Source organism: Pongo pygmaeus, chromosome 18 (genome assembly GCF_028885625.2).
Source record: "Pongo pygmaeus isolate AG05252 chromosome 18, NHGRI_mPonPyg2-v2.0_pri, whole genome shotgun sequence".
Lineage (NCBI taxonomy): Eukaryota > Metazoa > Chordata > Mammalia > Primates > Hominidae > Pongo > Pongo pygmaeus.
In genome coordinates this window covers 54,105,561-54,133,124 of record NC_072391.2, presented here as the reverse complement: position 1 = coordinate 54,133,124, position 27,564 = coordinate 54,105,561, and the positions used below count along the sequence as shown (strand labels likewise).

The window sequence follows — 27,564 nt, the reverse complement described above, 5'->3', positions numbered from 1 at the left end:
GTCACAGGAAAGACCTGTGCATGAAGTCCCAGGGAAGATACTGACCTGCTCCCTGGGCAGGCAGGGTAGACAGACACATGAACAAATAACCACAGTCCAAGACACAAATGCGGATCATTTTCAGATGCATTTAATTCTGAACAGCCCTGTGAGGAGGGCAGGACAAAGATTATTATCCCATTAGACAGATGAAGAAGCTGAGGTCCAGATAAATCAAGTGAGTTGCTGAAGGTCACACAGAAATGAGGGGCAGAGCTGGGTGTTGACCCTGGAGCCCTTTTCACTCTGGGGGTACCAGGTCTGCCAGAAAGGTTATCACCAAAGGGTTCTGGAAGAGTGACCTCCTCAAACTTTCCCTGTCCTCGGACTGGCTTGTGGCCTGAGAGTCTGCTATCAGCACATAATACCTTTGGCTAAAAATGTGCTAAAAATGTGCCAGCCCCTCCAGTGTCAATCAAATGGCCATCAGTCATTTACACTTGAGTGTGAAGAAGCCAATCAGATTTTATGGGTTGGAGATGAGAAGGAATCTTGAGTGTTTGGACTTTTGGGTGGGAAACCGGAGATGTGAGAGGAAAGGTTGACAGCAGAGAGAACTCAGGAGATGGGTGGGGAGGGAGTCAGGGTTAACTGGAGGATGGAGTGAGTCCCCATGACCTGGACATCTCTGTGTACCTCACCTCCATGAAGTATAACCAATACCTGGCACTCGTGGAGCACTTAGGATGTACCAGACACTGTGCTCTCTCCTTTTTTTTTTTTTTTTTTTTTTGAGATGGAGTCTTACTCTGTCACCCACGCTGGAGTGCATTGGCACGATCTCAGCTCACTGCGACCTCCACCTCTCGGGTTCAAGCAATTCTCCTGCCTCAGCCTCCTGAGTAGCTGGGGCTACAGGTGCATGCCCAAATAATTCTTTAAAAAATATATTTTAGTAGAGACCGGGTTTCCCCATGTTGCCCAGGCTGGTCTAGGACTCCTGAGCTCAGGCAATCAGCCCGCCTTGGCCCCCCAAAATGCGGCCGCTCTTTCCTTTAATCTTTTTGTTTCTTTGTTTTTGAGACAAAGTCTCCCTCTGTCACCCAGGCTGGAGTGCAGTGGTGCAATATCGGCTCACTGCAACCGCCACTTCCCAGGTTCAAGCAATTCTCCCGCCACGGCCTCCAGAGTAGCTGGGACTACAGGTGTGCACTACCATATTCAACTAATTTTTTTGTATTTTTAGTAGAGACGGGGGCTCATCATGTTGGCCAGGCTGGTCTTGAACTCCTGAGATACCCCTGCCTCAGCCTCCCAAAGTACTGGAATTACAGGTCTGAGCCACCATGCCCGGCCTCTCCTTTACTCTTCATGGCAACTGTTATATTTCTTTTTACAGATGAGAAGAGGGAGGCACAGAGAGGCTAAATAATTTGCCTGAGATCACACAGAAGCAGAGGAGCTGAAGGGTGGACCCAGGCAGGCTAGCTCTGCAGCCCCTGCTCTTGGCCACCATGGGCTCCTCCTCTGAGCTAACCCAGCCCTTGCCAGAATCCTACATGGAAAGTATTATCATCCCATTGAATAGAAGAGGAAATGGAGGCACAGAGGGGCCCCAGGATGGCAGAATTAGTAACTGGGGTTGGGGGGAGCTGGGATTAGACTCAGGTCTGAAAGCCAGGCCTTCCCTATACCCTTCCTATTTGCCAAATACCCGGGCCCCATCCTGCCCAAGGTCAGCAGCCCAGGTGGCAGGATGTGCTTCTGCCTGGTGCTGTCCCTGGGGAGCACTTGTTTTTCCCTGGAGGAAGCAGCAGGTGTGGCCTTCTTTTTGGAAATGATCTTGACTGGATTGGGGCCAGGACTACCCCCCACACACACCCAGGCCAGGAGGACTTAAACAGGACTAGCTCAGAGCTTCTAGGCTTGGATGGAGGGGCTGGAATTTGGGAGAGGGGCTCGGAGGTCAGTCCCGTTGGGTAAGCCTCTCGCCCTCTGGACTCCATATCTCCTGCTAATTGCGCTCCTTGGATGAGACAGTGACATGGAAGTGCCTCCCAGCTCAGCCCTGGGGAGACCTCTCCAAGGACAGTGAAGGAAGCTGGGGGGATGCCCCTACCCTTCTTTCTGGAGCAGAGCCCTGGGACCTTCTGGAGTCCCAGTCGGGCTGGGGTCTACAAGGGGTCAGACTCCAAGTGACTTCTCTGTCTGCCCCTTGTGCTGATAAATGTTTCCATTCAAAGAAGAGCTGCCTTAGGGCCGCCAAGTTATCCTGATTCTGTCATTGTAGCATAAAGGTGGGGGCCTTGGGTCTTCCCAGCCTCTTCAAGGGAGCATTCTTGGGTGAGATGTGGCTCCTAACTGGTGTCACCACCTCAGAGGCCAATATCCCAAGACCTAGAATTCCCACGTTGGACTCAGGGACTGGTGAGACCACCCTGACTCCTTCTGCCAGGGCCCTTTAAGAGCCGCTTATCCTTGCGGCTCTTAGTGAGTGCTCTGGCTTAGTGAGTAAGACCCTTGCATTAGGCCCCAGGGGAGGAAGAGAAACAGGCCTCAGAAAGCACTTGGAGGGGCAGGGAAGGGCTTGGAAGAAACCTGGCTCAGAAGATGATGCCTTCCCCTCACATCTTCCCAGACTTGAAGGGGCATCTTACTTCTGAGCTCCCCACAGCCCCGGCCTCCTGGCTGTCTCTCCTGGCTGCTGAAATAAAGGCCAGGCCCTTTTATCACCTTTGTTATGTGACCCTGCCTGCTGGTTGGGCCTCATGTCTCGCCCCTAGTTCTTTGCTTTCAGTGCCACACCAGCCCTTTTGACTGTTCTTGAATCCATCATGATTCTTTCTACCCCAGGGACCTTGCACTAGCCAGCATCTTGCTGCGCCTCCTCCCATCTCAATTGGCTAATGTGGGAGAGGCATTTTGTTTACACACCCGGAGAAAATAGAGCCTGGTATCTTCCAAGACTGAGAGGGTTGGAAGAAACTTTTTGTATTGTAGCTTGAGGGTGGGAAGGAGAAGACACGATTTGAGCATAAGAAGGTGAGCTGGAGGCTGGGCATGGTGGCTTATGCCTGCAATCCCAGTGTTAGAAATGCTTGTTCTCCACTGCTGCAAAGAAATAGCACTCAAACATAAATTTAATTTTCTCAGCAAGGCAATTTTTAGTTTCTGCAGAAAGGGTGCTCCTCACAGATGGAACAATGGTGAGAGCACACTTGAACAAGGGAAGGGAAGGTGTTCTTATTCCTGACCCAGGTAATCCCTGCTGCTGTGTTGTTCCCCTGTTGGCTAGGGTTGGACCGCACAGTCTAAGCTAATTCCGATTGGCTATTTTAAAGAGAGCAGGAGTATGAGCCAGAGTGGCGAGGTGAGTAGTTTGGCAGGAAGGACAGTTAGGAACTGGTAACTAAAGGTGACTTACATCAGAGCAGGTGACCAGGGGTGACTCAGGTCAAAGCAGGTGACCGGGATGAGTCAGGATGGAGCAAGTGACCAGGGGAACAGGTGTGAACTACGGAATAAAACTGGTGGAAAAGGTTGTTTACTGAAGTTAGAAGCAAGGGGGCGAAGAGAACCAGGAAGTTAAACTTTAAAATGGAGAATCAAAGAATAAGAGAGCTGAACATACAGACATACTGATTCTTTGAAGAGAAACTTGGGGTTCACTATATTTAACATGAGCACTTTGGGAGGTTGAGGCGGGTGGATCACTGGAGGTCAGGAGTTCGAGACCAGCCTGGCCAACATGGTGAAACCCTGTCTCTACTAAAAATACAAAAATTAGCTAGGTGTGGTGGCGGGTGCCTGTAATCCTAAATATTTGAGAGGCTGAGGCAGGAGAATTGCTTGAACCTGGGAAGTGGAGGTTGCAGTGAGCTGGGATTGTGCCACTGCATGCCAGCCTGGGTCACAGAGAGACTCCATCTCAAAAAAAAAAAAAAAAAAAAAAAAAAAAAAAAAAAAAAAAAGGTGAGCTGGAAATAGGCTCAGGCTCTTGAGCAGTTTATCTTCTGGAATAAAGTTGTTTGCCTTTTTAGAGGCTCTGTCTTCCTCCATTTCTACCAAAAACCAGACCTCTGAGGGCTCCTTCCCCTCCCACCATCCTCAGGATCTGAAGCCCTGGTCCTCCCTCACTTCCTGTCCAGTACTGGAACCCCATGGGACAGAGAGTGTGTGACAGCTCCTGCAGGAAGCTGGTCAGACGAGGAGAGTGCTGGGTTAAAGGGGATAAATTTGGAAGGTATCCAGGGACCTGATCAGGGATGACCGTGAGTCACAAGGAGAGAAGTTTGGATTTCTTCCTCCAGTCACCATGGAACTCAGAGGGTTTGGGGGCAGCTGCCTTGGAAGGGCTGAAAAGAAGTGGACGGCACAGGTGAGACACATCCCTTCCCCCTCCCTCTACCCGCCAGCCACAGAAGAAGGACTCTCCAGCTCTTGGATACAGCACTTTAATGCCAGTGGGCCTTTAGGATAGGGAGGAGTTGGGAGCCAATCATCTCCATCTCCGTACTCCTAACCCAACTTCCACCATGCTGGAGGAGACAGCAGCGTTCCAGCTGTGAGCCTGGTGCTTGCCTTCTGGTTCAAGCCCCATCCCAACCTTCTTGGAGACTTCTAGCTCAAGCTCTGGAGGAAATCCACCAGCAGGTGCTCAGGGAAGCCAAAGTCCATCTGCAGCAGCAGGAAGCCCTGGAGGGAGGGACAGTAGGAGAGAGGGGCAGGCTGGGCTGACTCCCAGGCCACCAGGAGGGAGCCAAACTGGTAGATGCCCCTCTGTCTGTCTCCCCAACAGCCCCCAGTCACCCCAGGAATCCTGTCTGGGCCTCTCTCCCCAGGAACAGGGGCTGGTGAGGGGGACTTTGTACTCACATCTCGAGTGATAATCTCAGGGTTGATGATGTCGAAGAGGCTCAGACCTTTGCTGTTCATGAGGGCTGTAAACACTGCCTCGAGCCCTGGGGCAGGGGACAGAGCTCCAGTCAGCCCTTCTTGGGGAGCAAGGCCGGCCGAGGCTCTGCCACCCTGGGCAATAGGAGATGCTGAGACCCTTTTGGACCAATATTCTGTAAACATGTGTTTCACTTTGATTTAGAAGAGTGGGCAAGTGCTTCTGAGGATGAGGAAGAGCAGAGTTTGCCTGGTGGCAGGGCTTGCCACTCTGCTGCCAAAAAAAGATTCCCTTCTGTCCCAAACTTGAGCTCCCAACCCATCCACAATGGCCACATGACCTGCAGTTAGCTGAATCTACCCTGCTAGGAAGGAAACTTTCCCACACAGCTTCTCAAAGCGTTCTTTGCAACCACACAGAGTGGTCTGCTTGCAAGTAGTTGTAGGAACCATTTAATCTACATCCCCTAGTTTTAGCTTCATGGTTCAGATGGGGAAAATGAGGCGAAGAGATGCCAAGACACCCCACTAGGATCATTCCAGTTTCCATGCCCTTCCTCTCCTACCTAAGCCATGTGGACAAGCAGATGTTCAAAAGGAAAGCACAGTCAGCTCAACATACTCTGTGGGGAAGGGAGCAGAAAGCTCTTAGCAGAGCCTTCTCCAAAATACCCCCAGCACACGGGTGTCCGAGAGTCTACCATCCGAGTCACCTCAAAGGGATAAATATTCTACCAGTTCAAGGTCAAAAGGAAAATTGGGAATCATCAAGTTCAACATTCTTCTTTCACAGAAAGGGAAACTGAGGTTCAGGGCTGGGCTAGAACTAGGTCTCAGACTCCCAGCCCAGGGCTCTTTCTGCTATATCAGATTGCTATTAGGAGACCTGCATCCTGAAAGTGGGTTGAGCCATCCCACAGGGTGGCAAAGATAATATTCTGCAGGTAAACCAAGAACAGGGGTCTGTGCATCTGGCCGAGTCATTGGCGTGCAATGCCACCAGCAGGGAGAGGAAAGGGGGCCCAGCCGCTAAGTATTAATGACTGGGAAGAGGGGCACCTGGAGCTCTGCCTGGGAAGGGCGCACAAGGTGAAATGGGAAGTTCGGTCAGGCTCGGCACCCGGTTTCCCCTCCAGCCCACACTTACGAGACATGACCTCAGGGATGCCCACAGTGGTGATCACTGACTGCAGGAAGCTCTGGACGGACTCGGAGCTGCTCTGCCAATCAGATGCCCATGGTGAGTCCTCCCTGGAGCACGGAAGTGACCCACAGGGCAGATGCTGCACGGCCTGGACAAGCATTCATCCTCATGCCCACCCGTGAAAAAAATACATCCAACCCACTCCCTCTTCCTGCCCCAGACGGTGCCCCTCTTGAGTGGTCTTTCCTTCGCCTTGGGGAGGCCCAGGATTGCTAATCCATTCCACAGAGGGAAAATTGAGGTCCAGGGAGGGGCTGCTTGGCCAGTACTCTTCTGCCTAAACCCCAATCCATACCACCACGCTCTCATTTTTGCAACACGAGGGCTCTCCCAAAAGACATGGCAGGGAGAAGAAGGGTCACAAGAGACACAGCATGGGCCACCTGGCCCAGATTCTTTTGGTCTGGTTGCCTGATTTCCTTTAGGGCCCTCCACCTGCTTTCTTTAAGGCAGGAGGTCCCACGGGACTTATTTCCCCCAGTCTATCCAAGACTACCTACCTCAGTCAAGTTGGAAACAGTCTTTGGTGTAATCCTGAAATAAAAAAGAGATGATAATTTGACCCTCCATTGGGCCCCCTCCTGTAACATCCCCTGGGACAGAAACTCTAAGAATAGCAGCCAGTGCTTCTGTCTCATAGCTTAGGCCCTTTGGGGCACTCTCTTGAGATTTGCTATTCTCTTGAGATTTGCTATTCTGGCGGCCAGGCCTTTGCTCGGGCAGCGCTCTCCTCCTGCCAGGCCCTCCCTCCATTCTTCCTGGCGCCCCTTCTTCCCTACGAAGATTCTATCTAGGCAGGGTCTTATCTCCCTGCAGTCAGGCCATATGCCCCAGAGGGAAGGGGCCACATTTCCCCACCAACACCCCATCTTGTGCCTGACTCCAAGGGGCCAGGGAAAGGTTTGCGGAGTTGACAGCCCCCTCTCTTCTCTGCAGCACATACTGGAAATCCAAGAGGCTTAAGAAGAGCTTTTTCTTAGAATAGGAGGCCTGGACGGTAGTCATGATATCCTGGGGAGAGAAATCAAATTTGCTGTGAGCTGGGGCTCTTCCCGAAGCAGAGAGCAACCCTCCTAGCTCAGGGCCCCTGATTCTTTCCACTGAAGGACTAGAGAGGCACGGGTGACATGGGAACCAGGCTTAGCTACTGCTCTTCTGAAAACTGAGGAAAGTTCCCCAGCACCTGTGGCTTTGGGGTTAGGACCTGAGAAGTCACTTTCTTTTTCTTTTCTTTTCTTTTTTTGTTTTTGAGACCGTCTCGCTCTGTTGCCCAGGATGGAGGGCAGTGGCATGATCTCAGCTCATTGCAACCTCCATGTCCCAGGTTCAAGCAATTGTCCTGCCTCAGCCTCCCAATAGCTAGGACTACAGGCATGTGCCACCACGCCCGGCTAATTTTTGTATTTTTAGTAGAGATGGGGTTTCACCATATTGGCCAGGCTGGTCTTGAACTCCTGACCATGTGATCCACCCGCCTCAGCCTCTCAAAGTGCTGGGTTTACAGGCGTGAGCCACCGTGCCCGGCCGAATAATTCTTTTCTTTAACAAATGCTCAGTGTTTCAGATTCTTAACAACAAAAACATAAGTAAATAAAATAATATGTCTACAACCACATGAGAAAGCCAAAAGGAATAAAACAGAAAAACAAAAAGGAAAATAATACAAAAATTAAAGAGATATTTAAAAGGCTAAATAAACTAGGCACAGTGGCTCATGCCTGTAATTCCAACAGTTTGGGAGGCCAAGGTGGGCGGATCACTTGAGCCCAGGGATTCGAGACCAGCTTGGGCAACGGGGCAAAACCCTGTCTCTACAAAACAATACGTGGTGGTGCACATCTCTAGTCGGGAAGCTGAGGTGGGAGGATCACTGCTGCACTCCAGCCTGGGCAGAAACAAACAAACAAACAAACAAACAAAAAACAAAAAAGAATGGCTAAATACAATGTGCTATCCTGGATCAGATCTTGGAAAAGAAAAAGGGTATCAGTGGAAAAACTGGGGAGATTCAAATAAAGTTTAGAGTTTGGTTAACAGTCATGAACCAATGTTAATCTCTCCGCTATGACACTGTAGCTTGGTTATGTAAGATGTGGACAAAGCGGGAAGTGGGTGAGGGATATGTGGGAACACTCTGTATTTTGCAACTTTTATTCAAATATAAAGTTACTCCAAGATAAAAAGTTTATTTAAAAATAACAAAGCACCAGAAGGAAATGCACACAGTAACCACATCGAAGGCCCCTGGAGAAGGGGGTTATGGTGACAGTGGTTTTCTTCTTTCTATTTTTCTATATTTTCCACAATGTGCTTGCATTGCTCTTGTCTTTAGTTCTTAATGTATTTAGAAATATTGGCCGAGCACAGTGACTCATGTCTGTAATCCCAGCACTTTCGGAGGCTGAGGCGGGTAGATCACTGGAGGTCAGGAGTTTGAAACTGGGCTGGGCAACCTGGTGAAACCCCGCCTCTACTAAAAATTTGCTGGGCGTGGTGGCATGCACCTGTAGTCCCAGCTAGCTACTGGGGAGGCTGAGGCATGAGAATCGCTTGAACCAGGAAGGTGGAGGTTGCAGTGAGCCGAGATTGCACCACTGCACTCCAGCCTAGGTGACAGAGTGAGACTCTGTCTCAAAAAAAAAAAAAAAAAAAAAAAAATTGAAGATATTCTAAGGAGCATTAAAGATAATACTGATCCTTAATTCCTTATTTGCAATTATAAAATCAAACAGGATCGGAAAACTACAAGTTTTTTCTTAAGTTTGTTGGCAAAACCTGGCCATTGTCTAGGAAGCTATCTATGGTATTTATCTTGCTTCATATGAGGAGAAATGCCAGTTGAGGCATTTGAGGAGAATTGATTGCGGGGTGCCACCCCACACCCTATTGGGGTGTTCTGCAATATATGCAGTGTCTATACACTATACTACTTTTACAAATTCACAGAAGTTCTGAATTTGGAAACCCATGTGGCCCTAATGAATGGAGGGTTGTGGACTTGGGTAACAAACACCATTGTCCACTGCTCAGCTTAAGAAGGAAAATATTGGCTGGGCACAGTGGCTCACACCTGTAATCCCAGCACTTTGGGAGGCCGAGGCGGGCAGATCACTTGAAACCAGGAGTTTCAGACTAGCTGGGCCCACATAGCGAAACCCTGTCTCTACTAAAAATACAAAAAATTAGTCGGGCATGGTAGTGCATGCCTGTAATCCCAGCTACCTGGGAGGGTGAAGCATGAGAATCACTGGAAGCTGGGAGGGAGAGGTTGCAGTGAGCCGAGATTGTGCCACTGCACTCCAGCCTGGGCAACAGAGTGAGACTCTGTCTCAAAAAAATAAATGAATAAGTAAATAAATAAATAATAAATAAAAATAAGAATGAAAGAAAATATGCTTGGCATGGCGGCTTACGCCTATAACCCCAGCAACTTAGGAGGCTGAGGCAGGAGAATTGATTGAGGCCGGGAGTTTGAGAACAGCCTGGACAACATAACAAGACCCTGCCTCCAAGGAAATTTTTTTTTTTAAATTAGCCGGGTGTGGTGGTGTTTGCCTGTGGTCCCAGCTACTCAGGAGGGCTGAGGTGGGAGAATCACTTGAGCCCAGGATTCGAGGCTGCAGTGAGCTATGATTGTGAGGCTGCACTCCAGCCTGGGTGACAGTGAGACCCTGTCTCTAAAAAAAATAAAAATAAGAAAAGAGAGAAAATATTATCTAAGCTGTGGAAACCACGTGTGTACCCCCTCGTTACTTGCATGATGTGATTTTGATTGTAAGGAGCCACGTGCAAGAGACAACCAGTGCCAGCAGAGGTGGTGAGAAGGATCTGGAGGCTTCAGAGGCCCCCAGGCCCCTGCCCTCTGCGGCCCATCTGTGAGTCAGGTTCCCCCACCACCACCTCTCCCTGCACCTGCCTCACCTCTTCAAATGTGTAAGCTACAGAATGTTCCTGGTCTGGGCGTGGAAAGAGGAATTTCACCATCACTGAAGAATTGACCACAACTCCCTTGTTTTGGCAGGAGATCTTGGGCATCTTGAGGCAGTGGACAGTGACTTGGGCCTGGCTGGGGAAGCCGCCGACAACCTGTGGAAGACAGGGGTCCCATGGCCAGGACAGGGGCCCATCAGGGCAGCAGCAGTCCCTGCCCTCAGAGATGGGAAGGACAAAGCTGGCTCGGGGCCCCAGGGCTGGGGAAAAGGAAGTAGCCTGGGGTAGTGCCCGGGCCCCAGGCTGTGCAAATTAGGACTCTCGTCCTCTCTGGGCTTCAGTTTCTCATCTGTGTGCTAGTGAAGCAATTCCTATCCTGAACTCCTGTCTCAGGATGTGCTGAGGATGCCTTCACTTAGCCTTCTGGGCCTCACTTTCCTCACTGTAAAATGTGGATAATCATAGATCCTACCTCATAGGGTTGTCCTGAGGATGAAATGAGATAATCTGTGGAAAGAACTTAGAACAGGACCCACTGCATGGTAACCCTCTGAGGGAAGCTGCTGTAGCAGCTGGGCTAGGGGTGGGGATAGAGCAGAGAGCGCAGGAGCTGCGGGCCATATCTGCAGGAGCCCAGCATTTTCCAGGGCATCCCAGAACAGAACGTAAAACTGCAGCTGAGGAGTATTTAAAGGAGAGACACACCAGGCTGTGGCACGAGGGGATCTGACCTAGTCAGGGAGGTGGGAGAGGCCTTCCCTGAGGTGGCAGGAGGAGGAGCAGATGGGATGGGGGAGGGCAAACCATTCTGGCAGAGGGGACAGTGTGGACAAGAGCCCTGTGAAAGCAGCATGGCCAAGATAAGGAATGCGCGGGCATCCAGCGGGGCTGGGGAGTGTGGCCTGAGGACCTTCGATTACAGCCTGTGGGACTGGGCTCAAGGAGACCACATGCCGCAAGAAACCACCGAACCACTGGATACACAAGAAAAGGTTTCATTAAATACATAGCTCAGCTCAAAAGAAAGAAAGGGGAGGCAGGGTGCGGGGGCTCACACCTGTAATCCCAGCACTTTGGGAGGCTGAGGCTGGAGGATCATTTGAGGTCAGGAGGTCAAGACCAGCCTGGCCAACATGGTGAAACCCCGTCTCTACTAAAAACACAAAAAAATGAGCTGGGCACAGTGGTGCACACCTGTAACCCCAGCTACTTGGGAGGCTGAGGCACGAGAATTGCTTGAACCCAGGAGGCGTAGGTTGCAGTGAGCTGAGATTGGGCCACTGCACTCCAGCCTGGGGAACAAGAGCGAGACTCTGTCTCAAAAATAAATAAATTAATTAATTAAATAAAATAAAATGAAAATCTCAGTGGGTAAGTAAACAAATGAAACACAGCTGTAAAAAGAATTAATGAACTAAAAAATATTTGAAGAAACCATCCAGAATTTAGGATAGAGATAAAAGAGATGGAAAACACGACAGAGCAACTAAGAGACACGGAAAATGGAATGAGATGGCCCAATGTGTGTCTCATGGAAATTCCAGGAGGTAGGCATGGAGAAAATACGGATGGGGCAATCATGGAGGAGAGAGTGATGAAGAAATTTCCAGAGCTGATGGGCCAGGTGCTGTGGCTCACACCTGTAATTTCAGCACTGAGGCAGGAGAATTGCTTGAACCCAGGTGGAGGTTGCAGTGTGTTGAGATTGTACTGCACTCCAGCCTGGGCCACAGAGCAAGACTCTGTCTCAAAAAAAAAAAAAAAAAAAGAAAGAAAAAAGAAAAGAAAAGAAAAGAAAAGAAATTTCTAGAGCTGACAAAAGACGTCATCAACTTTAAACTAAACAGTCACAATTACGCTGGGTGGGAAACAATTAGATGGAGAGGTAGACAGGATGAGAAAATGCAGGGCCCTGGAGGCTATGGCAGAGCGTTTAGCCTGTATCCTACACCAGCTTTAAGCAGGCAGGTGAATAACCAATTTTGTTTCTTGAAAAGATTGTTCTGGCTGCTGTGGGGAACAGATTGTAGGAGGGTATCAGGACACAGGGAGACCCACTGGGAGCTACAGATGGGTCCCCACTAGAGATAATGGTAGCCTGGCCTGGGGAGGAGGTGGAGAAGAGAGAAATAGAAAGACTAGGAATAGGACATCAAAGGAATAGGACTCAGAGAAGGGGCTAAGGGAGAAGAGCCGGTCAGGGGCCTGCCCAATATTATGAGTTGCGTATGTGCAGGGAGAGAGACATCACAGAGCCGAGGAAGCCTGGACGGTCTGAGTTCAGAAGGGAAGAGGTACTGTCCTCTGTTAGAACAGGAGAAGGGCTGCAGGAAGGCGCAGGTGTGGGTGAGTGGGTTGCGACTGGGAGCAGCGACGTCAGGGAGAAGTTCTGTTGGTGGCTCTGCTCAGCTCTCTGGTAAGTAGGTTGTGTGTGGAGAGGGAAGTGGATGGTAGACAGGAGGCGGCAGCTGGAGATTTGAGGGTGGCAGGGAAGGCCTGAAGAAGTCATTGCAGTGGGTGGGGGAGTGAGGTGACCAGAAAGCTGAGGGAGGCTTACTCAGAAAGCACGAGGTCCATTTGAGGTAGGAGATCATGGGTTCTTAGTGGAACCCTGCATTGAGGAGTGGGATTATGAACATCATTGCCCCTAGGCATAGCAAGAAGAGGCTGCGACCTCCAAGGAGCTTGCCTGAAGTCAGCTTTGGGATCAGGAGTAATCAACAGTCACTTATTGCTGGGGCCCTCTGAGCCCGGAGTTGATCCTGGGGTTCCAGCCCCCTACAAGTCCCTATGCCTGGGTAACAGAGCGGGGAATGGAGCATTATCTTTGAGGGCAATAGAGCTGGGCTCAAACCCAGCCTTGCCATTCACTAAGTTTCCCTGTGTGTAAAATGGGGATGGTTTGACTGCCCCACTCATAGGGTCGGTGTGAGCACTGAAGGAAGTCACACACACTAAGCACTTCACTCCATGCCGAACACCCGAGTAGGAGCTGTGTTTGCTGTTATAATTGTTGTCATTGGTGTTGTTATTGGCTGTGTGGGGGCTTTTGAAGCCAGAGCAGGATTGGAGTACATGAGATAAACCCCACACAGGCGCAGGGAGCAGTTACCTCTTGGAAGATTTCCTGGTTGGTGTTGAAGCCCCGGGTCTCCAGCACTGCCTGAAAAGAGATGAGGATGTTGGAGGGTGGGCGGAGTAAAGTCCACTCCTCAGAAGAAAACTTCGCGGGGACCAAGGGCAGTTTCAAGGACTGGACCCCTCCTCAGACGCAACTCCCAACCTCCCAGACAACATGTGAGATGCTCCGGGCAGGGTGTGGAGCAGGGAACTCCTGTCCTGGCTGGAGGCCTGGCTTCTGCTCCCCACTGTGCCCCACGCAGGCTGTGTGACCTTGCACAAGTCTCTTCCCCTCTGTGGGCCTCAGTTTCCTCATGAGTTCAATGACAAGCACGGCCTGGAAACTACCTAAGCATTTCTAGTACAGTACAGGTGAAGAGTACAGGCTTTGGGGTCACCTCTTAGAGGCTGTGTGATCTTCAGTAAGTCACCTACCTTCTCTGAGCTTTGTGGTTTTTTGTTTGCAAAACAGAGGTAACAGTACTTATCTCCCAGGATGAGTGCAACAAAACAAAGTGTAGCAAATATAACCGTGCAATAAATGTAAGACTAATATCACCTTATATTTAATGCACAGTTACTATGTGCCAAGTTATATCTATACCTAAATCTATTGATCACTCTATCTATCCATCTATCTATCTGGCAACACATAGTTGACTCCAATAAATGCTGGACTGTATTTTTTTCTTGAGATGGAGTCCTACTCTGTCACCCACACTGGAGTGCAGTGGTGCCATCATAGCTCACTACAGCCTCAACCTCCTGGGCTCAAGTGATCCTCCCTCCTCAGCCTCCTGAGTAGTTGGGACTATAGGTATGCACTGCTGTGCACAGCTTATTTTTAAACTTATTTTTATTTTTGTAGAGACGGGGTCTCCCCATGTTGCCCAGGCTGGTCTCGAACTCCTGGCCTCCAGGGACCCTCCTGTCTCTGAGAGAAGAGAGACAGACCCTCTCATATTGTTTTATGTTGTTTTATACTCAGAAAAAGAAAGAGAAGCGAAACTAAGGGCAGGTAGCCCGGCGCCTAGAAACCAGACTGGAAACCAAGGAACCAGACCCGAAACCAGGCCTGGGCCTGCCTGACTAAGCCTGGTAGTTAAAGATCGACCCCTGACCTAACCAGTTATGTTATCTATAGATTCCAGACATTGTATGAAAGAGCATTGTAAAAATCCCCGTCTTGTTCTGTTTTGTTCTGATTACTGGTGCATGCAGCCCCCAGTCACTTCGCTGCTTCCTCAATAGATCACGACCCTCTCATGCAGACCCCCTTAGAGTTGTGAGCCCTTAAAAGGGACAGGAATTGCTCATTCGGAGAGCTCGGCTCTTGAGACAGGAGTCTTACCCATGCTCCCGGCCGAACAAACTCCTTCCTTCTTTAACTCGGTGTCTGAGGAGTTTTGTCTGTAGCTCGTCCTGCTACATCTCAGCCTCCCAAAGGGTTGGGATTACAGGTGTGAGCCACTGCGCCCAGTCTGGACTTTACTGCTATTGCTCCAGCTTAGGTGGTCCCTAGTTCTTTTGCCTACCACCAAGTTTCCGAGTTTCCTCCCTCCTCCCCACGCATGTACACACACACACACATACCACATGCCATCTGGATTCCCTAGCAGCCCAGCCCCACCTACTCACCTTGAACTCATCTCCCATCAGGCTGAGCATGAGGCGGCCATCCTGGAAAGCTACTTTGGCCAGGGAGTGGAAGACTTTCTCGGAGAACCAGAAGTACAGCATGTGGGAGTCCCCCAGCAGTGCGGGCGAGAAGGTGGGGAGGGGGAGGTCCTCCGAGACATTCTTGTAGATGAAATGACCCTGGAGGAAGCCAGGACGCTGGCTGGACCCCGTGTGTCCCTGCTGGGCTCAGGTCCAGCTTCAGGGAGATTGGGAGGAGCCCCAGCATTCAGCCCAGAGTGCAGATGGGGAAACTGAGGAAAGAGCTGCACCCAGTTTCCCCCAGCAGGGCTTTCACTCATTCAACAAATACTTCCAGAGTGCCCACTATGTCTCAACCACCGTGGGACGTGAACCAGACAGACGTGGTTCCCGCCTTCACAGGGTTATATTCAAGTAACGACATTGGTCAGGACAGCTGGTGACCACGGACCTCCAGCTCCCACCCCGCCCCGGCTGACCACGGGCCCTGACCCTGCAGAGGGCAGTCCATTGACCATCAGCTCCTGGAGGCCAAAATCAGGAAAAAAAGCTGCTGCCCAGTCCCCTGCCCCTCTAGATCATCCAGCCCATGGGTCGTGAACAGGCTTCAGGAGTGTCCATGAACCTCTGAAATGATCCTTCTGTTCAGTTTTCTGGGGAGAGTCTCTGTTACAAAGATGGCTGGGTCTGCCCTAAAATCTTCTCCAATCTCTCCCTCCATTCTGTACCACTTAACTTTTAGCTGGTCTCAATATTTAGCTGAAATAAATTCCTCAGTTTCCCTTGCAGGTAGGGTGGGGTCCTGCGATCAAGTTCAGGCCAACGGGCTGTGAGCAGAGTGGGTGTGGTGGTCAGGCCAGTCAGCCAGGACCCTGGGATGAGGCCACGCCTGGGGCTGGCTGAGAACACGTGGAAGGGGCCTGCGTGCCTGACACCCTGCAGCCTCCAGATCCCCCGGGGCTGCAGATGCTCAGACTGCAACAGAGGGAAATAACTGTCTATTGTGTTTAAGCAGCTATTATTTCTGATTTCTTTGTTACAGAAATCTATATCCTAAGTAATAGAGGGTCCAAAGCTTTTGTCAGTAACCCCCGGGTGGGGCCACAATCCACTGCTGTAGAGGATGACAGAAGCCAAATAAGCCCTCTAGGAAGGAGCTGGTGCTTTGCTGGGATCCTTGTAGTGGGCAGCCCTGGTGCCTGCAGAGAGGGCTCAGAGGCACGTCGCTGTGGCCTGCCCTCCTCGCAGCATCAGGAATGCGGAGGAGCGCCCCGGGACTCTTGGCTGCCATAAGGTTGAAGCTGGGGGACGGGGTTGTCAGAGCACAGGAAAGGACCAACTCCCCTGGGGAAGCTGGGCCCTGCCCCACCCTCCCACAACTCCTACCTTGTGATGGGACTCCAGGTAGGAGGCTGTGATGACGGGATCACCTGTCAGGGAAATGTCCACTCCAATGTCTCCATCTGAAAGGATGCTGGCTGCAGGAGGAAAAGATCAAGGCGGGGCCTCAGGATGGGGGAACTGCCCTGAGTCACTGCTGCCCTGCATCCACACAGCTACCCAAGCCTCCAGCCTCAGTGCTCCCCTCTGTAAAGTGGGACCTGGGTGTGCGGGGAGGGATGTGGCACTTTTTCATTCTCTCTTTTCCCAAGTCTGTCTGTCTGGGTAGATAGAGCCCTTCTAGAAGGCTGGTTCAGAGCAGAGTCCAATACTTGGGCTGAAACCCAGCTCTGTTCTGTACTACAGAGGAGAATACAGTACATGGATGAGTGCCCAGCCATGTGAGCAATCTAATTATCTTTTTTCCTAATCTACTTCCAGGAGAATCTTGGAGTCCTCCTGGACTTAATCACCCATCTGTCCTGAGTTCTATAGACTTGCCCAACGCCACACAGCTTGCGAGGCTGCAGCCCAAAGGGGCAGAAATTTGCCAAAGTATGCTCATAACTAATCATCAAGTGTCAGAGCCAGACAGAGCCCATGGGACCTAGACAGGAAGAGTGACGGTCCCAAGGCCACGCAGTGCAGTAGGTGGCTTTCTGGCTCCCACTGCTGTCTTCTGAGGCATGCAGACAAAAACGCACTCACCAGCCTTTGTCTGGACAAAATCGGCCATGATGTTAGAGATGACGTTGATCTCTTTGCAGATCTGGGGCAGACAGAGCAGGTGCTTTCCAGAGGGGAAAGGAGGCCAGAGGCAGTGCCTTCTTCCAGCTGCGTGGTGGTGGCAATGCTGGGAACTGGCACAGGGGACTGGCCACGTGGGGAAGGTGGGAGTGGCACCTTCTCAGGGAAGGGCAGGGAGGAAAGGGCTCCAGCCTCCTGGGCATGGCCCTGGACCACAGGGAGTCAGCCAGCCTCACTCACCTGTCCCTTCAGGACCAGCTTCAGGGTGAAGGAGATGAAATTTGTGAACAGCTGCTTGATCCACCCAGGCCTGAGGGCAGCAAGCACCACAATGAGCCCCTGACCAGTCCTGTGCATCCATGGAGCGCCTACTGTGTACCAGGCACCATTCACGGCTCTGTTGGCTCTGACTCGTGTAGCTCAGGAAGTAAGAATTATCACTCCCATTTTGCAGCTGAGAACACGGAGCCTCAGACCCAAGAATTAACTGCGGCACCATCCCAGCATTCCTCGGGAGGCCCCAGCTCCTGTGACGCTCACACCTGTCACACACAGGAGAACGTGTCTAGAGTCCAAATTCATACATGTATCCGTCTGCTCGAGAGTCAGAAAAAGGCCTGAATAGAGGGCTCCTCTCCAGACCCCACCCAACAGTTCCCTTCTGCCTTCCAGGTTTGGCATTGGTTACATGACTAGGGTCTCTCCAAACCTTGTTATCTTCCTCTGTGCAATGGGGTTACCCACAGCTCCTTGACAGAGGGTGTTGGCCAAGACAAAAAGCCCCACCCTGGGAAGCAGGAGAGTAAATTATCTAGGAACTCAGCTTCTGGGGTCAGAGAATGCTGTGTTCAAATCCTACTCCCATCCCTTAGTGGTGAGTTGTGTGTCCTCAGCAAGTTACTTAGCTTGGCTAGAGTTTTATCTCTGAGTTAGCATGGTGCTTGGAATGCAGGATGCACTCCGTAGATACGAGCTTTTCCTTTCTAACCACTCCGTGACTCAGTTTACCCATATGTAAAAGGGATGATAACAGAATCTATATCCTAGGGTTGGTTTTAAGGACAAAATCAATTAATTCATGAAAAGGGCTTGGAATAGTGCTTTGCACACAGCAAGTTCTTAATAGCTGTTAGTTACTAGCTGTTGGTTATTGTTGTTTCTAGCCTTTGAGGGTGTATTGATGGGAGGGGGTAGGAAGTTACCCCACTGAAGGTATTGCTGCCTCCAGGTTTGGCCACCCACAAGCATGTCCTGTGTGGGGTTGAGCCTGGAGGGGGCCGTGGACATGCTAACAGGATGGGCACAATCAGGAATGGGGGCCACAGGGTGGTGTACTTACTCTCGCTCCCCTTGGAGATGCAGGAGCAGCTTATGGAAAGACAGGTAGCAGTCAGGGGCATCCGTCCGCACTCTACCAGAGTCACAGGCTGCAGAGAGACCCGACATGACCTCAGGGCAGCCTCTGCTATTGGATGGTATCCACATGCTGCCCAGGCCAGTCAAGAGCTTGGCCAGCTCTGGGGTCCCCAACCCTGCAAACTTCCCAGGCCGGGCCTCCTTTGATGGCCCCAGAACCCTCTGCCTGCACAACCTCCCCCTCTGCTGAGGCCAGGCCCTGGAGTCCAGCTCCCACTTCCCCAGAGGACGCTTGACACATACTCAGCTGTGTGTTGATCTGGAGGTCAATGGCAGAGTCGATCTCGAAGTCAATGGACTGATCAATACCCAGCCTGGAAAGAGCCAAGGACCCAGGACCCTCATTCAGCCCTCCAGCCCAGAGACGGCCAGGGCATGGGGCATCAGCTGACAGGAATGCTTACCACCAGGCAGTGGTGTAGCCATACTTCAGGGTCCCCTTGAAGACCACAGACACGTTCTGAATGGAGACATCGATGGACTTGGCTTCCACCAGCTCCACCTGGCTGCTGGCGATGGACAAGTGGCTGATCTGGATGCTGGGAAAGAATGGAAGTGAGGAACAATGTCGGGGGTCATCCAGGGAGCCCAAGGAGCGAGCCTCCAATTTTGCCTAGGCGAGGGTGGAAGATAGAATCATGGCCCCCAAAATGTCCTCCTAATCCACAGAACCTGCCAATATGTTACCCAACATGTCAAATCCTGGGTACCACACTCAACTCGTGTTACCCATATGCAAGTATGGTTAAGTTAAGGACCTTGGGGTAGGTGGGGAGATGATCCTAGATTATCTGGGTGGTCCCAATGTAATCACAGGGTGCCGAAAAGTGGAAGAGGAGGCAGAAGAGGAGAGGAAAGGGAGAGGTGACCAGGGAAGAACGCCCAGAGAGAGTTAACCCTGCTGGGCTGAAGATGGAGGGAACCGTGCTCACAGGGAGATTTATATCTAGAAATGCCTATCTTTAAAAAAGAGACAGATCTCAAGTCAATAATCAAACTTTCCACCTTACGGAACTTGAAAAATAAGGGCAAACTAAGCCCAAAGCTAGCAGAAGGAAGGAAGTAATCAGAATCTTAGTGCCTACAAATGAAATAATAGAAAAGCAACAACAATTGGTGAAAACAATAGCTGGTTTTTCCAAAAGATCAACAAAATCAACAAACCTTTAGCTAGACTGGCAAGAAAAAAAAAAGAAGACTCAAATTACTAAAAACAGAAATAAAAGCAAGGCCATTATTACCAGTCTTACAGAAATAAAAGGAATTATGAGAGAACACTACGAACAATTGTATGTCAACAAATGAGATTAACTAGATGAAATGAAATGGACAAATTCTTAGAAATGTAAATGGTATGTGAAAAAGGGTGAAAATTTATCCGGAAGAGTATGAATACACCACCAGAAGTAAAGTTAGATCAAAAATAGGTTGGCGGGCCAGCATGGTGGTTCACGCCTGTAATCCTAGCACTTTGGGAGGCCGAGGAGGGCAGATCACCTGAGGTCAGGAGTTCATGACCAGACTGGCCAACATGCTGAAATCTCATCTCCACAAAAATACAAAAGAATTAACCGGGCATGATGGCGGGGCATCTGTAGTCCCAGCTAGTTGGGAGGCTAAGGCAGGAGAATAGCCTGAACCCAGGAGGCGGAGGTTGCAGTGAGCTGAGATCGCACCATTACACTCCAGCCTGGGCAACAGAGCAAGACTCTGTCGCCAAAAAAAAAATAGATTGACAAAACGTTGCATGTCTATATCAAAACATCTCACGTACCCCATAAATATATACGCCTACTATGTACTCACAGAAATTAAAAATAAAATTAAAAAAAAATAGATTGGCAAAGACTTCTGGTATAGGAAACAACTAGATTGCTCCAAATTCTTCTTCTTCTTTTTTTTTTTTTTAGTTTGTTCTTTTTTGTTTGTTTGTTTGAGACAGGGTGGCTCTCTGCTGCACAGGCCAGAGTGCAGTTGTGTAATCACAGCTCATTGCATCCTCGAATTCCAACGATCTTCCTGCCTTAGCCTCTGGAATAGCTGGGACCACAGGCATGCACCAACAGTGCCTGGCTAATTTTTGTATTTTTTGTGCAGATTGGGGGGTCTCACTATGTTGACCAGACTCCACATTATTCTAAATGCTCTAATTTAGAATTAGACCCTACTACAATCTCCAATCCTCTTTCAGTTCTACAGAAATTTGAAGCTCATACCATTGGTTTTTTTTTTTTTTTTTTGAGACTGAGTGTGGCTCTGTTGCTCAGGCTGGAGTGCAGTTGCACGATCTCGGCTCACTGCAACCTCTGCCTCCTGGGTTCAAGCGATTCTCCTGCCTCAGCCTCCCTAGTAGCTGAAATTACAGGCTCCCGCCACCATATCCAGCTAATTTTTGTACTTTTAGTAGAGACGGGGTTTCACCATGTTGCCAGGCTGGTCTTGAACTCCTGACCTCAAGTGATTCCCCCACCTCAGCCTCCCAAAGCATTGGGGTTACAGGCATGAGCCACCATGCCAGCCTTTTTTTTTTTTATATACAGAATTTTGCTCTTGTTGCCCAGGCTGGAGTGCAGTGGGCAATCTCAGCTCACTGCAGTCTCCACCTCCTGGGTTCAGTGATTCTCCTGCCTTGGCCTCCCAAGTAGCTGGGATTACGGGCATGCACTATCACGCCCAGCTAATTTTGTACTTTTAGTAGAGATAGGGTTTCACCATGTTGGCCAGGCTGGTCTTGAACTTCTGACCTCAGGTGATCTGCCTGCCTTGGCCTCCCAAAGTGCCGGGATTATAGGTTTGAGCCACTGCGCCCGGCGGCATACCAAATTTTTGAGTGGAGTCTCTTCTGGTAATAGCTGCGTAAGCTCCTAATACACTAATCTCCTTGGATGACTAAATTCTTGACCTCTGCACAGAATACAATAAACACTACCTGAGGCATTAGAGAGTGAGTGAAAACAGTCAGACTGGGCCAGGCCGTGGCTCACGCCTGTAATCCCAGCACTTTGGAAGGCCGAGGCAGGTGGATCATCTGAGGTCAGGAGTTCGAGACCAGCCTGGCCGGCATGGTGAAACACCATCTCTACTAAAAATGCAAAAAAAATTAGCTAGGAGTGGTGGCATATGCTTGTGGTCCCAGCTGCTCGGGAGGTTGAGGCAGGAGAATTGCTTGAACCCAGGAGGCAGAAGTTGCAGTGAGTCGAGATCGTGCCATTGCACTCCAGCCTGGGCGACAAGTGCAAAACTCTGTCTCAAAAACAAACAAACAAAAAAACCCAGCGGGGCTGCAGGGGAGATGCCGGGTGGAGGAAGAGAACAGCACAGGGTGCATTTCTCCATTCGCACAGATTCTAGCACGAAGCTGGGCTCCGGCTCTCACTGTGAGAAAGGACAGTGGGAAAAGGCCCTTTCAAGGTCTTGAACTCTGGTAGATCATAGTTTTTCTGGGCTAGAGAACCAGAGGACAGGATTTGGGACGATCACAGCTGCTGGAAAGCAGGGGGGAATACCATAAATGAGAAAGTCAGAGCAGGGAGCCTCCCTCGCCCTAAATAAAAAGAGATGGAGGGAAGCCAAGGAATGGGGGAAGCCTCTAGAAGCTGCAGAAGGCGAGGGAATTAATTCTCCCCTATAGCCCCCAGAAGGAATCTGGTTCTGCTGACATCTTGATCTTAGCTCAGGGAGAGCCATGGTGGACTTCTAGCCTTTTAAACTGTAAAATGATAAACTTGTGTCATGTTAAGCCACTAAACTTGGAGTGATTTTTTTTACGGCAGAAAACAAGAAACTGATACAGAGGGCTTCTGGGAGGAGGTGACACCAGATGGAGGGTGGGAATTTGGAAGATAGTAGGAGGCTCAGCTTGGAGGAGGCCTCACCCAGGCCCCGGGGGCAGAGGTGGAGCTGCACAATGGGAAAAGCATTGGCCCCGGGGTCTTGGTGTGGGTACAGCAGAGGATCTCTGCTGCCTGTGCCGCCGGGGACTTGGTCAGAGGTGGGAGTCAGTGAAGACCCTTAGGAAGCAAGGATCAGAGAGGAGAGACTGCAGGCAGGGAGGCCAGCAGGCCACATTCACTCTCATATCCCTCTACCCTTGCTGAACTCTCCCCCAGGGCCCGGCTTGAGCACATGGAATATGACACAATAGAAGCGGCCATCACGTACCGAACACATGCTGTGTGGCAAGCACTGTGCTGAGAGTTTATGCACATTTCCTGGTTTAATCCTCACAGCTACCCACGAGGTGGTCACTATTGTTGTACCCACTGAACTGAGACAGAAATGGCTCAGACAGCTTATGTGGCTTCAGAAAACCTCAGTAGAAGGGAATTTGATCCTGGGTCCATCCCACTCCAAATCCCATATTATAAGCCACTATGACACACTGTGCCCAGCAAGGAGAATCCACATATATCTGGCTTTCCCGGTCTGTTCTGTTCTATTTTATTCCATTCCCTTTAGAGAGAATAGTGTGAAGAATTCTCATCTTACCCATGATCCAGCTTCATCTAACATTAATATTCATGGCCAATCATATTTTATTTCTACCCCACTCATATACGTTTGGGATAACAGTTATATATTAATGACTATGACATCTAGTCTATGGCAGTCTGGTCTTACTGAATTATTGCTGATTTATTAAGGATACTATCTCTTTAACTTCTCAAGACGCTTTTGCCATGTCTGACCTCTTGCAACATAGGTCTAGGATAGCATTATCCGCTTTTATTTTTCAGCAACACAGTCTTGCTCTGTCACCCAGGCTGGAATGCAGTAATGCAATCATAGCTCACCGCAGCCTTGGCCTCCCCTTGGCCTCCTGAGTAGCTGGGACTGCAGGCACGCACCACCATGCCCAGCTAATTTTTAAATTTTTTATAGAGACAGGTGGTCTTGAACCCTGGCTGAAGTAATCCTCCTACCTCGGCCTCCCATAGTGCTGGGATCACAGGGATGAGCCACTGGACCTTGCCCATTATTCTCTTTTACAGAAGCCTAAACTGAAGCCCAAGGTCACACAGAGAGCGAGGCTGCGCGAGACCTGGGACGCCCCACAGCACCCGCTAGCGGCGGGAGTTTTCCTGCAAAAGGCGAAGTGGCATCCCAGCACCTCTGGCGCCCCCTGGTGGCTCAGAAACATTTACCAAGACTCAAGGCCCAATGTGCGCGGGTAGCAGAGACCAACCCTGGGGAGCATGTTTAGCAGGGCTGGGGAGGAGGAGGAGATTGGCTTTAAGACAAAGACAAGGTCCCTGAACAACGTCTGCCCCACCCTTGGGGCCTCAGACCGACACACAGACCGGGACCCAGGCTCCAGGGCAGCCTGAGGTGCCAGGAAGGTGGCTGAGTTCCCGAGACTGAGCTGAGTTTGCACATGAGCTCCGCCAGGCTGCTAAACCTCTATCAGCTCCTGTTTCCGTGTTTGTTAAGCAGGGCCATCCGGGCGATGGCATTATCCTCTTTTACAGAAGAGGCTAAAATATATGATAAAGATTAAGATAGGCCGGGCGCCGTGGCTCACGCCTGCAATCCCAGGACTTTGGGAGGCCGAGGCGGGCGGATCACTTGAGGTCAGGAGTTTAAGACCAACCAGGTCAACATGATGAAACCCCGTCTCTACTCAAAATACAAAAATTAGCCGGGCGTGGTGGTGGGCACCTGTAATCCCAGCTACTAGGGAGGCTGAGGCAGGAGAATATCTTGAACCCGGGAGGTGGAGGTTGCAGTGAGCTGAGATCGTGCCACTGCACTCCAGCCTGGGTGACAGAGACAGACTCCATCTCAATAAATAAATAAATAAATAAATAAATAAATAAATAAATAAATAAAATGAAGATTAAGATAGATAAAGGGCCAGGCGTGGTGGCTCACGCCTGTAATCCCAGCACTTCGGGAAACTGAGGTGGGCGGATCACTTGAGGTCAGGAGTTGGAGACCGGTCTGGCCAACATGATGAAACCCCATCTCTACTAAAAATACAAAAATTACCCGGATGTGGTGGCGTGCCTGTAATTCCAGCTACTCTGGAGGCTGAGGCACGAAAATTACTTGAACCCACAGACGGAGGTTGCAACGAGCTGAGATTGTGCCACTGCACTCCAGCCTAAGTGACAGAGGGAGACTCTGTCTCAAAAAATGAAAAAACAGGAAAGAAAAAAAATATATGATAAAGGTGAGGATATTGCTTATAAAAGCATCTGGCCCACAACCGACCCTTAGCTGTTACCATCATCCCAAATAAAGTCAAGATACTCATTTTAGGCTTGGGGTGGGGGACTGGCTGAGGCCAAGAGTTCAAGACCCACCTGGCCAACATAGCAAGACCCCTGTCTCTATTATAAGAAAACAACATTTATAAATTTTTTTTAAATACTTATTTTGCTGAGATTTTTCTACCCTACCCCCCATTCACCCCCAAATAAGACCTCCATCTTCCCAGGGCAGTGGGAAAGGATCTTTTGAAGCCTGACTCTTAGAGGGGCTGTTGGAGAGGTTGATACACTCCAATAAATCCCCCCAAGGCACCAGGGGATGGAGGGTGGGGGTAGGGGAGGTGTCAGGCTCTGGTTCCAAATCAAGGGGAGAGACCTGAGTCCCCCCGCTGCTGCCCTTCCTCCCTGTGGGCTGGGGGCAAGCCCCAGGCTGTTCCTCCCGCCTGCCTACCCCCAGCCTGGTCATACCCGAGGCCCGACTCACTTGTGCAACCCATACTTGACTTGGCCAAGGAGCATCATGGCCTTCTCGCCCGTGATATCTGGGTAGCTGGCTCGCTGGAAGGCGGTCTGGATCACCTTGGCAGTCTCTTGGTTCACTAGAGGGGAGGGCAGTGGCTGAGGGGCTGCAGGCCCACGCCAAGCCCCCTGCTCCCACCCCCAACTGGCCTTGGCCATGACTCAGCCTCTCTGAGATGAGGCTCCCAGCAGGCCTTAAAGCTGAGAGGTTGGACTGGGCCTCCCTCTGGGTTTAAGGTTGATGGCAATTCTAGAGGACACAGAGAGCTCTGACCCTGACACCAGCTAGAGATCCTGATCATACCCTAGCCCCTGGATCCTGACACATGGGAACCCCACGATCCTAGTCAAATGGGGCAGCCCTGAGCCCAGCCGCACACTAACCCTAGCCTCACCCAGACGATGCTGTGACACTCTCTGTAGTCCTGGGGGTCTATAATTCTGGCTTTTGAACTTGGCGATATTCTATTTTAGAAATTGTATCATTTAGCCTCCCTATACCCTTATTGTATTGAGCAACAGACTGAGGCCCAGAGAGGGCAGGGGAGCTGGCCAAAGTCACACAACAGTCAGTGATGGAGCCTCCGTCACCTGAACTCATGGCAACCCCTGACTTTGGCCATAGAGTGACCCTCAACACCAAATATACACCAACCTCCTAATCTTCACCCCCTGACTCAACCCCCTAACCTGGCTCAGATCTGAAGCCTAACTCAAATCCCAGTGATTCTGGGTCTCAGACAAACACAAATCCCTATACCTGGCTGTTGGCAATGCTGCTAGGACCTTCTCACCAAAGAACTTGACCTTGAAGGCAAGGTCAGGAGAGGGTGAGGACTGCTCCGCTCAGCCCATCTCCCTCCCAGGGCACTCCTCTCTCTGGGCTAGTGTGGCAGCCGGCTTCAGGGCTGGCTTCAGGCCGGGGAGGCTCCTGGCATAGTGGGTGTCCATGAAAAGACCCCTGGCAGGGCAGACAGATGCACTGATACTTACACACCAGGAGGGCAGGCTTGGTGATGCGGCACACGATGCCTGCCTCGTGCGAGGTACCTTTGGAGCAGGCATGGGCATTGCCCAGCAGGGCCAGGGTCAGGACGGTGGCAGCCAGCATGGTTATCAGGCAGTGATGTGTAAGTGGCCCGAGCCGTTCAGCCTGGAGCCCGTATATGTATGTCCGCCCAGCCCCCACGGAACATGAGCCTCTTCCGGGCAGCAGGGTCTTCCTGGCCCCAGAGATTCACCTCCTTCCTGCCCAGCCCCTGCGACCTCCTCTCGAGTTCAGAGCCAGACATTCGACAAGAGCACCCCAACTTCTACTTGTCTCCCCTCAACCATCTGCACCATTTTTCCCATCCCTTATGTTATCTCGATAATTGCTTAATATGTTTCCATGAATTCATTTATTTTTTACTTAAATACATATATCTAGGAATTAAACTTTCTCTCTCAGTTGCCATAAATAGAAAGAGGCCAAAATACAATGACTATGAGAAAAAGACATTGAATTCTTGCCAGATACTGTTGCCCGACAATGACCCCAAGCTTGAAGCCTGCTGTTGCATGTAAAGTAAAACTCAGTAGAAAAAGGGAGAGGGCTTCATGCGTGCTAGAGAAACTGTAGCATCAACCTTTCCCTTGCTCTGATTTGAAAGCTTGAAAGGATAATGTCCTCACTCTAGCATTTCGTGGCATTTGACACTGCATCTGGGTACCCCAGAAAGAGTCCTCTATGTAGACTTTCCTTGATATGCATAAAATAACTCTGGGTGGGTATACAGCCTCTGAGATCATTGGCTGCCTCTGGGAGAAACTGGGTATCTGGGGGAAAGGGGCAGAGCAGGGGGAATGTCTGTGGCATTTGAATTCTGAGTCGTGTGAATGTGTTATCTTTCAAAAAATTACAACATACAGTACTTTACCTACAGCTGGGGCCAAGAACTGCCCTGCAGTAACTGTGACCAGATGGCCAAGTGCTGCCTCCTCAGAGCCCCTAGGAAGGAGCCAGGGCTGAGGGATGTGGGCAGGATGCTGTTCCCCAGGCAGGGCCAAGGAAACATGAGTTGGGATGGCCTTGCTCAGTCGCCTCTCAGGGGGTCCTGCCCTAGTCCCGAGTTTGCACCTGCTCGAAGCCCAAAGCTGCCCAGAACCACGTGGGGAGCCGGGCTGACCCTCACTGTTTCCCAAGGCTCAGAGACATAAGCTGATTGCCCCTGGGCACCAGCCCTCGGGTTCGTACCCACAGACCTCTGGAGCCCCCTCACTGTGTGAGCATGTACCATCGGCCCTGCCGGGGTCGGGGCTGGAGGTGAGCCCTTTAGCCCAGGCCTCCCCAGCACCCCGTCCTCTGATCAGGCTGGAGGAACTTCATTAATGGGCTGTATTTCTCCAGAAACGTGAGGACTTCCTGGCGGCTATTGTCTTCTTGGCTGTTGTTTCTGTTCCCTTCCTGGGGCCACGGAGGGCAATGACTGAGGGTGCCCCTGGCCAGGGTACTGGCGGTCAGTG

General features: G+C 50.7%; 1 protein-coding gene across 2 annotated transcripts; it reads right to left on the bottom strand.

Annotated features, from left to right (window-relative positions):
• Window positions 1-4,417: 4,417 nt before the first annotated feature.
• Window positions 4,418-26,200, bottom strand: CETP (cholesteryl ester transfer protein). Of its 2 annotated transcripts, none has more exons than XM_054452934.2 (16): window positions 26,053-26,200; window positions 25,025-25,139; window positions 18,733-18,867; window positions 18,572-18,642; window positions 18,252-18,339; window positions 17,153-17,222; window positions 16,874-16,934; window positions 16,172-16,263; window positions 14,765-14,944; window positions 13,119-13,169; window positions 9,998-10,162; window positions 7,020-7,087; window positions 6,577-6,610; window positions 6,020-6,092; window positions 4,855-4,940; window positions 4,418-4,674 (listed from the first exon to the last, which is right to left on the bottom strand). In XM_054452934.2, exons 1-16 carry the CDS (start codon window positions 26,168-26,170, stop codon window positions 4,600-4,602), a joined length of 1,482 nt encoding a protein of 493 aa, XP_054308909.2. In that variant the 5' UTR covers window positions 26,171-26,200; the 3' UTR covers window positions 4,418-4,599. The 2 variants fall into 2 exon arrangements, with proteins under 2 accessions (XP_054308909.2, XP_054308908.2); XM_054452933.2 differs by having other exon boundaries at window positions 4,425-4,674; window positions 6,020-6,164; window positions 26,053-26,188.
• Window positions 26,201-27,564: the final 1,364 nt, after the last annotated feature.

Excerpts from the sequence above, each read along its gene's own strand:
- CETP (XM_054452933.2), bottom strand. The coding sequence starts at position 26,170 with ATGCTGGCTGCCACCGTCCTGACCCTGGCCCTGCTGGGCAATGCCCAT. Across the intron at positions 17,223-18,251 it reads CATCTCCAAGGGGAGCGAGA|GCCTGGGTGGATCAAGCAGC; the intron begins GTAAGTACACCA and ends TGCTGCCCTCAG. Across the intron at positions 4,675-4,854 it reads CTGAGATTATCACTCGAGAT|GGCTTCCTGCTGCTGCAGAT; the intron begins GTGAGTACAAAG and ends CCCTCCCTCCAG.